The sequence below is a fragment of the Hippoglossus stenolepis genome, chromosome 12 (genome assembly GCF_022539355.2).
Source record: "Hippoglossus stenolepis isolate QCI-W04-F060 chromosome 12, HSTE1.2, whole genome shotgun sequence".
In the NCBI taxonomy this organism is placed as follows: Eukaryota; Metazoa; Chordata; class Actinopteri; order Pleuronectiformes; family Pleuronectidae; genus Hippoglossus; species Hippoglossus stenolepis.
The window spans coordinates 8,720,516-8,734,375 of NC_061494.1; the positions used below are offsets into that span (position 1 = coordinate 8,720,516).

A 13,860-nucleotide genomic window follows, 5' to 3' on the forward strand; every position below is an offset into this window, starting at 1 on the left:
GACATGTTTAGGGGACTAATATCCATGAGTGCATGCAATTTGTACACTCTACTGAGTTCCATTCTAGTTTACTCTCTTTGATAGCACAGTATTGTGTTTTTTGCTCTTAATTCAGTTATTAGTGAGGAATGGTCTTTTTTGCCATACTTCTACATACATCTACATTACTTTCCATTGCCAGTTCAGATTTTTACAGCAGAAGGTGTCAAACCGCAGTGCTGTTCTTGAACACATCCCCATAAATTAATTCAGCAAATCGGTGCACAGTCTTCTGCTCAGGTGAAACAACAAACTTTGGCTCTGTCTGTCAACAACATTCACAGTTCCATGCTTGGGACACACAAGATAGACAGCTTTTGTGCCAACCTGCCATGCTAGCTATCAATACAATGCTAAAGAGAAGTGCACAGGAAATAGAAGCCACAAACCAAATGAACACACACAGGGTTAGTCAGCTGCTTCTGCCTCCCCTTTTGCATCAACATGGTCTGATTGGCTAGCGCATGGGCTTGATTGGCTGATGCCTTCGTTGCCACATGAAAAGTTGAGTTCTCTTCAACTTCTGCTATACGCAGCGTGAGCAACACAACGCAATCTGATGCAACGAAACCATAATGCAGTTCAGCGATGCATGACATCATCCCCATTCAAAGTGACTGAGCAGCATTTCTGTTGAGCCCAGCGTCTAATATGAACAAATTCATCTCTGTATGCACCTCTTCCATTTCTCTGAATTATTATTTGCTAAAGAGAACAGCTCTGTGAGATATTCTTTTTCACATCAATACAAATTCTGCCTATAAATAATCAATGCAAATGCACATTGTTGCTGCTGGCAGCTGGTTACTGATAACAAGATTACACTTGACACATTTTACAACGTCAGACTTGTCATCCTTATAAATCTTTTTTTCTCCTCTCTACCAAGCAACTTAACTCTCCAGATTGTAAAGCTGTTGTTTGAACATGGTTCTTCCAGGACCACACCTTACAGTCACACAACCCATTTGTCAGAGAAACTGCTGATGCCAGAAAATGTAGCTCCTTGCCTGCATGCGTGAGTGTATGCATGTGCGCCATGGGCCTTATGTAATATTCATGCAGCAACATGGGATGCACCACCCGTGTCCTCAAGAAGCCTGACATGGTGCATTTTTCAGCATCGGCAATCATTGCAGTTCTTATTGTTAATAACATAACTATATCTATAACTTACACTATTATTACTGTCATAACAACCAGTCTGGCAGTGCTTAAACAGTAGAGCTACATAACTATCTCTGCCCCACCCCATTTTGTCTCTCTTCCTCCCCCACCACCTAAACCTCCTCCACTATCTCTCTTGATTCAACCCAACTGTTCGAGGCAGAGTCTGGTTCTGTTGGAGGATTCTTTCTGTTGAAATAGAAGTTTTTTTAAATCTCCTCATCGTGGCAACTGTCGGGTTCCTCTATAATACTGTAAGGTTTCAACCTGACTATGTAAAGTGCCTTGAGATAACATATGTTGTGATTTGGCGCTGTGCAAATATAACACAATTGAATTGTTTGCACTCCCTGTAAGGTAGCACTGTGGTGTCAGCTTGCTGTGAGCTGTGTCACGGCAGAGTGTGAAATGAAGCTCAAGTGGAAACTCGTGATGAGATGAAAATAACAAACCCGTGTCCCTGTAAAAGTTTAGGGAAAGAGAGAAGATGTATGTTTGACTGTGAGGAATCTCTGGCATTGTAAGGGTTTTATTTAGTTTTCTGGGTGTTGTAAAAGAGGGGAGGGGCAGAGCTCGGGTCATTCCAGATCAGTGAGCAGAAATCTTTACTAAATCAGAGTTTGAGCAGCTCACTGTCTCACCCTGACCCTCCGAGCGATAGTTAATGTGTGCCTGTGTACGTGCGCTATGGGATCGATGTGCACAGTCTACATTTGAAGAAGTGAGCTGCAGCCATGCAACTTGCTTCTTGTGTGTCTTAGGCGTAGCAAAATAGAACAAATCATTAAACTATCTGGTTTGTTTAATACACACACCCAACAGTCGGGTATATGATTGTGTACATACAATCAGTGTAGAGCCTTTTTTACGGATACATTCCCAGACAGCATGTGGTTGTGGACCTGTCATAGTGTTGACACTTAAATTTGCCTCAGCATGTTGAGCAGGGGAGGTGAAGAGACAGCTGGGTGTTAAACTTAAGTTAGTGTTATTGAGAGCAGTAGTGAACCTTACGAGTACAATGATAAAAGAAATTCTGAATTTGCCAGAAAACATATCTATATGAATTTAGGATCCTCAATAAAGTCCTTAAAAGGCCTCCTCTAGAGAGGACCTGCTCCCGATATATAATATTTAAATATAAAGGGCCCATTCTACAGTAAAGAAAAAAACAATTCATACAATTTAGATGATTACACATTTTATATTCAATTTCTGCCAATAGATCCCTTTCACTATAACCATACACCATGGACCTTTAATTATTCATATTAGAAATGATTGTGATGTATTGCTGGAAAGTAGAGAAACAAATGTGAACAAATAATTTGAGGTCATATCATCCCTGTTGGTTTTCCATCATACTTTCCATCGTACTTTTGGCTGATATGACTGTGAATTTGTATCATATTTCATTCAATGTGGTATTCGTCTCTTGTGAGTCTTAAATTGAACTTGGTTAACCCTGAAGAAACTCTGATATCTATGCATAATCTATTTACAGTTTCTCAACTGATTGTCTTTTCTCCTCTTTTTTCACAGCAGCATTTTGACATGTTGCAGAGGTGTTAATAATGAAATATCCATATTTAGTATGTTGATGTATGTGTGATGCTATCTTTCAATGTCTTACCTAAAGTCATTTCATTAAATTTAAGGAATAAATCAATGTGTTGTTTCTATGCACAAATGGAAAATACTCTGCTGTAGCCACATTACAGTCCCCAGTACTGAAGTCTTGGCTCTGTTGTTTTGCTACCTTTTTTTCTGTTGCTTCTAGTGTAATGGCATGCATGGAATGTACTTGGCTAGTTATCAGGTCGGCCATTGTGGTGCTCATTGGTTTGCGGTAACTGTGAGTGTAAACCTGGTGTTCGCTGGATGAAAGGTTGTTTGCGTTGTAAATGTGGGATTTACACCAGTTGGTTTCCCTCCTTCAGCTCTGACCAGGGTCAAAATAAAGCCAAGCCTGTGTGTGACCATTTTGTTTGTGTGTCAGCCCCTGAAGTCATTGAGTATCCGCTGAATTTCTTCTTCAAATGGAGTGAGCTCAGTTGTTGCCGCCGATGTTTCACAGTGTTCACTCTGTCTAGATTAAATGGCCTCATTGTGTTGTAGATGTCGCAGACGAAAACGTGTGGAATTCACAAATCTCAGACTTTTAAGCTCTTCCTATAAATAGCAGTAATATTGTTTGTTGTCATCATACAGTCACTGAGTGAAAATCTTAAATGACTCTAGACTGAAAATGTCCTCTTGTTCCTGCTGTGAAGTAATCCACTGAGTGTTAAATAGTCTGCATGTTAATGTTGCTAATGTCATCTCTAAGGATGAAGAAATAAAACAGTTTTTCTGATTAAATTTAAATAGGAATTGTAATATTAAATTCTACTGGGTGCAGAAAAGGGAGGTTAAATTGGTATATATTTTTAACCATTGAAAAGCGCTAACCTATATGTTTGAGTGGGCAGCTATATGTCTTTAAATTTGTTCAAATTATGACTGGAAGCTGCTTCCAGTCTTTTCGTTTTATTACTTTAATTAAGAGAGGAACAACAAATTTCAAACTAGTATTTGAGTGTGTCAAAGCAGAAGGTACGGGGAGAGACGTTCTTACCTTATCTTACAAAAATACTAGAATTACACTGCGGCTGGAGTTTATTTTCCTCCCTGCCCTGTCTCTGCTGCCTCCTTTTCCTGTCGCTGAAAGGTCCCAGGCTCTGAGATGGATGCCCCATTCTACATGTCTTACTCAGATAGACTGAGGAACCCTTATCCAGCCGCCCAATAATGCAGTCAGTGTGAGGCTGGGGATTAAATGCTTCCTGTGTCTCTTTATGGCCCAAGTTGACTCATTGCATTCCTCCCAAGGTTAATGTTTGATGGAGGAGAGATGGTGAGCCAGAGATTCACAGAGCGGCACTCTTCTCTCTGGCACCACAGGACACCAGGGGCCAGTGCTTCATGTGGAAAGGAAGTGAATGGTCGCTCACTATCTCAGTCAGCACAGATGTACAGTTTTCATCTACAGTGAAAAATTAGATGATGAGCCGTCTCTGTTTCTGAGTATGTGTGTAAAATAACAACCTCTCAAGCTGTTCTTAACACTCTGTCATTGTTTTGGACATGAGTTAGGACTTGTGTTGCCATGCTTCAGCTCTCACTGTGAAAATGTTGAAGAAATCACAACTCTTATTATTTGTAAGTTATTGTTGTTTATACTCAGCAGTTGTTTTAACATGTGAGCTAGAAAGATGAGCCATTTCAAGCTGAACATGAATTTGAATTTGAAAATAGCTCTACAATTAGGCTAATGAGGTCCGCGGCCCAGTCGTGTGTGATGCCGTTTTAGCCAGAGCAAGTTTTTTTGGGGAGCCACGCTCTCTGGCTCCATCCAAACTTTGATAATTTTCCATATGCAAAATTTTCTTATTTTACCCGACACTAATTCTGTGAAATCCGATATTATTGGCCAAACGAAATTAGTCAGACCTTACTTTTTTCCTTCCCACCATTCAAAAACTGTTTTAGTCCACCTACCGGGACACATCATCAATTTCTTAAGAAAACAAAAGGCTCAATCTCTCTTGACTACTGGGGCTTTGCTGGGGATTTCTCTATTCATTGTATGTTAATGTAACTGATCTTATAAATGCACCAGAGGCCCTTTCTTGAAATTTTAACTGTTTAGGGCTTCCTGTGTTAACACTCACTGATACTGGCTCAAGGTTGTGGAAAGTCAGTAGCATAATAAACGTTAACATTATTGTCCTGAATGCATTCGTATTGATCCAGCTGAGGCTAGATGCACATGGAGCAGAGTGAATAAGGAGCTTGTGTAGATGTAGAGTGATGTATGTGCTGTGCTGACCCATCTTTCTAGAGCATCAGTTGTTGGCGTCTACGCAGGCTGATGGCATGTGGCTGGTGCCAACTAAACTTGGTGCTGGACCAGTATCCTAAATCTGAAGGGCCCCTGAGCTATAGCAGGCAGGTTGTTATGAGTTCTTCCGTGGAGAACCGTGGATGTAAGAGATGCTGTTATTAATACAAGGCAGATTGAAGTACTGCCGTGACTCATTGTTGCAGTCAGCAGCAGCGCTGCTTGCTATCCGTGTGAACCTGTGATCCAGCCCACTCAAACTCGCACCATCCTCTGCATGTAGAGTGAAAGGCATGGAATGGAGTCAATATTCATTCCCTTTCAAGACGTTCACTCGCCGTTTTAGAATTTGAGTCATTCCCAAGAGAAAATATCTTTTTGAAGTTAGACAGGAGCAGTTTGGTGCTGGCGGTGCTTTTCTTTTGTCCTTGTTTGAAACTGAGCCACCATCTTGTAACTGCTCTTCTGCTCTTCAGATTTCATTTACGATTTGTGTTAATCCAAAAATGTCCTGTTAGTCTGTTATCTTCTCTTAACTACAAAGTGGCACACAGATGCTACTTTAATATAATTTTCTTTTACAACAACTGAGATGTAATTTAACAGACAGAAACGTTTTTTCATATTGATTGTGCTACGAATGTGTAAGTGTATAATTACTAATGAATTATTACATGATATCTCCCCCATTCTCCCAATCTTCCCACTCTGTCGATGTCGCAAAATGGTGTGAAAACTCCAGTAGGACGTTATAATGCGATTAAGACTTGTACATGTCTACATAATGCGACTAAGGTCAGAATACTCCACATGCCTCAATTCAATTACTGCTTATTCAGATTATCATCTCATTTGGGTTGATGTAATCAGAAAATGTTGTTTTTTACGTGGCACTGTCTTTTTCAGACTAATGTCTTAACAGGGTTAATATCAGAAAATGTATGTGCGTGTTAATGTAGTCACTGTCTCCTCCCTCACTAACAACCACAGAGGATGTGCTTTACTGCTCTGTGGCCAACAGTGAAAGACTAGTTGTATTAGACTACAAGCTGGGAATGTATGGAATTCAATGAATGTCAAAAGAAGCCTTGCTGAAATCACGCATGCAGTCAGCAAAGTTGTCCCTGTATGAGTAAAGGTTGAGAGTAGAAAAATGAAAATACAAACATCTTTAATTTGAGCTGGGAACTTGCCCATTATCTAATGAGAGCCCTTAGTACAAATGACCAGAAGACCAGAATTTTAATTCTTGAGGAAAAACCACAGGTATAATTTACAGGAACTGTAAGACATGAGTAATAATCACACCACTGCGCTTAAGGCTAATGTTAGCTTTATTGCCATTACAGCTGCTAATGTACATGCTTCTTCCTACCTGCTTCCTGTGATTAGAAAATCAATGTGGATGCTCCAGTATCTTAGTCATTTAGTTTGTTATACCACACATACAAGGCTGTAGCTAAACAACGGCAAAAAGACTAAGACCACATTAAATAATGTTTCTTTTAATACATGATAATTTTTGACTCTGTATGTGATCTTTTCAAACTGTACATTACACTGTGACCTAACCTCTACCGCCTTCTTTCTAAGTGAGTATGTGTAATGTAGTGCTGACTCAGACTGAGTGCGTCAACAGCTGCTGCCTGTTACTGAAGAGAGACAGTGGTGTGCGGAGGAAAAGGATTTTAGAAGAGGGAGTGGGGGGATGTGTGGGAGAGTGAGTAGGTTAGATTAAAATAGAATAGTACTTCTTTTTACTTCCCATCATGCCACGCAGGTTGATTTGACTATTTCAGTCGAAACAGAAGTCATTGTTCTTAGATGTTGCCTCGTGGAAGTTGTCTTTTAAGTCATGTCTTTGTTTTTTGCTAGTTAAAATCAAAGATGCCAAAACATCTGAAACATTGACTCTATTTAAAAAAAAATGACTTCTGTAAGTCTCTCTCTACTTTCAAATTTGACCTGACAATCCTATTTTTGTACTTTCAGGCCCAGATTGCTTTCCTGCAGGGGGAGAGGAAAGGCCAGGAGAACTTAAAGAAAGACCTTGTGAGGAGGATCAAAATGCTGGAGTACGCGCTGAAGCAAGAGAGGTGAGTGCCTTTACTGCCCACTGCTGCTCCAGCCCACCCACAGCACACAGAAATACCTCCGCTGGTCGGCAACAACTGCAGCGGCTCCGTGTTTTGCATGTCCCTAAAAATAAATTCCCGCCTCTAAAAATACAGAAAAGGGAGAACTTCGCAGGGTGATATTCTGACTGGTCAACAAATCGACATTTTCTGCACCTGCACAGAGCTAGCACACTCCAGAGTGCAGCTCTCCGCATATCTCTACTTCAAGATATATTTTTTTGATAACATGTTAAAGGCTTGCTAGTGTTTATAAAATATCCATCAGCGTCTTTCTTTCGTATTCTATGCGTAGTGGCCCAATGCCTCAGCTGGCGTCAGCAGAGGCAGTAATGGAGTGAGAGTGCCAGAGAGATTCCCTCGAGTCCAGCTGGTGTGATATCTCTGGACGAGAGCATGTGTTGGCAGGAAGGCTTTGTTTGCTGTCGGATGGTGATGACTGTACGCTGTCCTCAGCGGAAGGACAGGATGTGAAAGGAGGAGAGACGAATCCTCTCTCCACCCAAGACGAGGACACAGTCACAACTCGCCATCTCCGGCAGCAAACCTGAAGAATTACATTGTTCTCATTCTTACGTTCCACGGCCCATCACCGTCATACAAAAGGTCCCTGTGGTAGTGGCAGTGATATACTTAGCATTTGCCCTCCTCCTTGATGCATGGCTGCCTCCTAGAACAGAAACATCTTTTTGACAAGTGTTTCTATCGGCGAAGCAATGGATTAATTATTTAAATCATAATTCCAGGTTATGACATCTTGGATTGTAAAATGTTGCGTGTACACAGTTATCCTGTGTAATGACGGATTATTTCTGACACTTGAGGTGCATCAAATTTTTGCTCTCAATGGAATAGTTTACTTGTTTATAACCTTTTTATCATCTTGCAACTTGTGTTTTTGTCCGTCATAAACCAGAATTCTAAAGTCTAACGTTAGCCAGATTATGGGATGTACCTCACATTTTGAGCGCAGGTGGAATTTTGATGCCATGTCCGTGTAGCCAGGCAGTCCAGTCACTGTCTCCTGTCTCAATAACAACCACAGAGGGTGTACTTTACTGCCCCGAGGCCAGCAGTGGAAAACTCTAGTTGTATAAGACAACTACAAGCTGGTAATGTGTGGAATTCAATGAATGTAAAGAGAAGCATGGCTAAAATTCAGGCAGGCAATCAGCAAAGCTGTCCCTGAAAAAGGTTAAGAATAAAAAATGAAAACAGGGATTTGTAAGAAATTAAAATTATGACGTTTTAAATTGGGCTGGGAGATTGTCCAAGAAGTCTTAACTGATTTTCACAGTTGTCAGAGTAGTTCAGTGCTCTGTTGTTCCTCCACTCAGAGGTTAGTCATATGTTCCTCCCTGTTCTTTGAGAGGAACATCATCATTAGGTTTGTTAAATATGAATTCATCTTCTGTGTGTTTGTTGTGTATATTTATCTTCTTTTCTCAGCTGACATCCCCACAGACGCTGCCTCAGGAGCAACACCTAACCTAGGCTTACTACCACTTTCCCCAGTTGCTAAGCAACAGGTCACATCTCCAAGGGTGTCTAAAAGCAATATCAGAAATGGCTGTCTGAATGTGGGATGTACCCAATTTCAAATGAATTTGATTTTGATGAGGGTTGCTTCCTCTTGATCATGGAGTGTCTCCTTGTGCTGTATTGACTCTATCACTGATATGAATCTATGGATTTGTGTGTAGCCATCAGAAGAAACAGCATCTCAGTATTGCAAAGGTTGATTCAGACTAAAGACACCAATTTATATTTCCTGTATGTTGCATTGAGATTACATAAGTTTTATAAATACAGCAGAGTTTTCCTTTTGGGGGTTATCATATTGTGAATACATGTGTATGTTATATTATTGGTTTACACAATGTTTGTCATAATTCATAATGCCATGAAAACTGTAATCCAAAGGTAAAAAACTAAGTAAATTAATTTGAAGCATGGCTTATAAAGATGGACAATGCATCTCCACTTCCTCGGATACGAATGCGGCCATCTTGCGCTGAAGACAACATTAGGAACCAGACTCTGCGCGGTTGAAATCAGCTAATGGAACCCGCTGATACAAACACTCGACCAACTGCGAGTCAGTCTCAGCTGTCAATCATTATGTTTCCTCAATTTTTATAGCATCAGATCAGAAGTAATTTTAACCAAACTTAGTGGAAAAATGTGTACTTTTAATAATCAGTCTATCGATCAGAATTTATCGTTAGTTAATAACAACCTATAAAAAAAAAGAAACCATCTTTAAAAATGTATTTGACGTTTACCTTGACTATCAGCTAGCATGGAGGAGATGGGGTATATGACCTTTACCGATGCAGCTGTTTTGTATAATAATGATACACACTGCTGTCTAAAAATATAATTTTTAATTTTATGACATTGATTTCAGCAATGCGACTCTAAAGCTATACAAGTGAATTCTTCAAACGTGATAGTTGGGATGACTGTCAGAGCTTATGCAGATCTTGCACATGAGTCTTTTGAAGATTTTCTTTTTGGACCTTTCCCATCAGCTCTGTTTGCTCATTTTTCTGCCTTCATCTTTTGTTTTTCTTTACTTCCAGAGCAAAATACCACAAGTTAAAGTACGGGACAGAGTTAAATCAAGGTGACATGAAGCCTCCAAGCTACGACTCTGGTAAGTCTACGGAGGCTCAAATGGCAAACTCCACCTCTTCATACTAAATCACTGTTGAGCTCACATACTTCAAGTGACAGGACTGTTACACATGCGAAGGGTGTGTTCATGTTGAATCTTGTTTGCTTCGATAGATTTCTTCCCCCTGTCTTTTCATAAATGCTGAAAGAGAAAGATTGTGGTTACAGCTGTACTGTACAAACATTGAGCTACTTGAAGAGTTTATGACATTTTTTTTCCACTGTTTGAATTGCAGATATTCATGATATCAAATGTGAGAAAGAAAGGTTTGGCACAATCACACTTTCACTCAGCTTTCTGACAAAGACAACCACATTAAAGGGTTGGTTCACCCACATTACAAAAACATTATTTCACTGGCCTCTAGTGGTATCTCTGCATGAAGCCATGCACACAGTTCTGGTATTATTTGTACAGCTTCAGTTATATTTGCCTTGGATATTTCGATCTCTACCCAAATTGAATCAAATTAAAGACAATTAGATAGATGGATAGATAGATACTTTGTTACTTTCTTTCTTTCCTTATTTATTTATTTATCTATTTATTTATTGATCGATCCAATTTCAGTCCATAGCTTCACCTAGATCAGGGCTTGATGCTGCGGGTCTGGTCTGAAATCCCACTCGAACAATCCCAATCCCACTTAAATCTGCTGGTGACGGAAATTACTATCACCACAAAGTCCCCTTAAGCCAACACGGACAAGAGCTCCTTCAGAGCTTAGAAATATGTGAAATTGAACAACTGCAGTTCAATTACAAATTCACCTGCTGATGAAGATCGTGTGATGTGATTGAAAAGCTCCAGAACAGCAATTAAAGCCCCTTTTCTACTGGTCAATAAACCCACTAACATCCGGCTTTTGTCTGCAATGGGAATGGATGCAAGCGGCATTCACTCCCAGGTCAAATGACTCTGCAGAAGACAGGTTTTTATCTGCTCCTGGTCCAATCAGCAGAGATGGAAACATAATACCCAGATGAATGCGCTAATTTTGCGAGACAGCGAGGTGAGGGAGCCTCTCCCTTGTCTGTGCGTTCATGACGATGAACATTGCGCACTGGGGGAAAAAACAGAAAGGAAATCTCCTCTACTGGTCAATCTCATTATTTTAGTGGATTTAATTGTGTTTTCAAAAACCTGTGCATACTCGTTAGTTTAGGTGTAAAGGGGTATAAATGGACATTGTGGTGAGATTGTTTCATTAAAGCTAAAAGAATACAACCTAAACTCTGCATGGATGAATAATAAACCACTACAGGCAAGACACAACTAATTTATCCCTCAAACCCAAACAGTTTTTCTCACTTTTTAACTAAACTTTCTTCCGATATAGCACCTTATTCTACCCCAGTATCACCCCTGTATGAGCGCACTGCCTGTTTTTTGTTATATTGTAGTTTAATTGGCCTCTCATGTTCACGTCCTCCACCATCATTAAGTCAGATTGCGATATTTCCTCTCTCCTCTCCTCATCTCTATTCATGAGGGCTGTTCAAAGCACCAGAGCCCTTGAAGTGTTGATGAATGAGAGGAGGTGAGGGAGGAGGTGTTAGGTGGAAGGGAGGGAAGACTGGGAGTAGGAGGTGTTGCTCGTATGGTGGCGCACCTGCCCGCTCCTCAGCCCTCTGAATTAGACATGACCCACTTTTTGGTTCAGCCTCGTCTCTCTTTGCCCTGCCAAATCAACCCCTACACACTCACACACACACTTACACATTATCTCACCCCATCTAAATCTTGTTAACACATCTCTCTGCCCCATGCACATATCCCAGCTGACTCGCGAGCAGGCTGCTGAGGTTGTTGACTATCAAAGTGAGCTCTGAATCCCATCAGTATTTGTCTATGGCTCCGACAAAGCCGTCATAAAGAGTGTGTGTTGTTCTGGATGCTGCAGGCACGGATACACTTCATCGCTCTTTCTACTCTGTCATGGGACACGGGCGGAGCAAAATCCAGCCATTTTGAAGGTGTCGGAATGCCTCATTAAAAATCAAAAGTCTTGTTTTTGCATCAAAAACAAGCCACTTCTAACAGGTTTCACATCCTCTCTCTGTACTACTGCTGATTATGTTGTGTAGACAGTTTTATTAGGACAATAATTCCTTATTGGGATGTAGACTTTTGCTTTGAGGCTAGTTATTAAAGGAATAACTTGGCTCCAAATCCAAACATGAACCACAGTATAAGATGACGAGGTTGCCGTGAATCTACTGATGGTACTTGTGGACACAGCTGTTTAAAAAATGTGTATTTCTCTGGCACAATTTAAAGCGAACCAGTATCCTCCTCTATTTAATCCACTGTTGACTTACCGATAGCGACCGTGTGCTGGATGTGTGGAGTTGCCAGGTTGCTGTGATGCTGGAATGTTCTGGTTGTGTTTACAGAGTGGAAATAATGTCAGAGCCTGTGCTGCTGTTTGTGGAGCCCTGATTTGTGTCCTTCTCTTCTCCTCCAGATGAGGCCAACGAGAACGAGACTTCTGGGTCACTCAACAATCAGCTGTCCTGGAAACAAGGCCGTCAGCTCCTCAGACAGTAAGCGGACATGTTTTCATCCTTCTGTGACGCTTTTCAACCCAGAAAACAACACCACTGCACTAAAATTAGCTGTATTGAAGTACAAGGATGTTGACAGGCCCTTTTTTTTCATTTATCTGCAGCCGTCTTTATTACACCTTACTTTTCTATATAAAAGTTACAAAAATGGAATCGGAGACATTGTTTTTCCGTCTTTTAGCCGGAAGTGGAGGTTGTCACAAAGCCAAGTCGCTGTCTGTGTTTAAGGGAGAGCCGAGCATCGGGACAGACAAAGACGATGTTGTGTTTCATGTCACGCCCCCCTGATTCCTGAAGTCCGCCATGCTATCTAAAAAACACTGTGGCAGCAACATATTGGTTGTTCAGTGCAGTGTAAACAGGCAAAGGCAGGATATTATATATAATGTCTTCTTAATGGCATTGTAGTGAGGTCTGTGTATAAAAGGTGTTATAGTGACAAACTAACATGTTTGGTGAACTCAATCAGCAGTGATATAACCTAAAAACCGTGGGAGACAGCTCCCTCACATGGGCAGCAGCAGTCATTACCTGCTCTGTGTTTGTTTTTTCCTCCGCTTTACTCAGTGAGCTCAGGAAAGTGTGGTAATCATCACCCGGCTCTCTAGTCAGTCTGTGTAAATAAATCGGGCTCCAGCCTTTATCCCAGACACCATAAGGCAGCCTAACACGTCATCTGCCCCAACATGCCGGCCGAGGAGGCAGCCAATTTATTCTTGACACCATGGCAAGGGACAGATCAATAATGTGCTAAGACACCCCTCCCTCTCAGTCAGTCGCCCTCACAAATTGCTAGAGCATCTTCTGCATCCCTACAGGCTTGGTGTAATATTTGATGAGTAGCACATCTTGCCTGAGCAGAGCTGACTCTGTTAAGTAGACCACTGCCTGGGGAAATGACACTATTCACAGAAACAAGAAACTGATTCTTCCCCATCTTTGTTTCTTCTGAAGTCTCAACAATAAATGTGAAACAATAATTGAATCCCTGACAGCATTAATACATTCCTGTATAATGCCCTGGCATCTTTCCTCACTTTTTCACCGCACACACAAAATACAACCTGTCTGAGTTAGTCCATCTTGTTCCAGGTACCTGCAGGAAGTGGGCTACACAGACACCATCTTAGACGTAAAGTCCCAAAGGGTTCGAGCGCTGCTAGGACTAGCCGGGGATGGAGGTGGGAGGGCAGGTGAACGAACCAGCACTGAGCCTTTGGTAAATGGGACGGACACAAAGGGCATGGGCACCAGAGGGTAAGTAAACTCTTCTTCAACATACAGTGCAAAATATTATGTTTTCAATCTGTGATTATCTGTAACATATCGGTTCTGAGACATAACAGATTATGTAGTGAGTGCCTTTTGAATTGTCAGACATCTCATCAG

At 41.1% G+C, this 13,860-nt stretch overlaps 1 protein-coding gene across 3 annotated transcripts in view; it reads left to right on the plus strand.

Moving 5' to 3' along the window:
- Nucleotides 1-13,860, plus strand: part of LOC118119442 (striatin) — a 28,393-nt gene that overhangs the window by 5,273 nt on the left and 9,260 nt on the right. For all 3 annotated transcript variants that reach the window (XM_035173442.2, XM_035173441.2, XM_035173443.2), the window contains exons 2-5: nt 7,082-7,185; nt 9,810-9,883; nt 12,372-12,450; nt 13,564-13,728. In XM_035173442.2, coding sequence (XP_035029333.1) covers nt 7,082-7,185; nt 9,810-9,883; nt 12,372-12,450; nt 13,564-13,728 — 422 coding nt within the window. The remainder of the gene's footprint in view (nt 1-7,081; nt 7,186-9,809; nt 9,884-12,371; nt 12,451-13,563; nt 13,729-13,860) is intronic.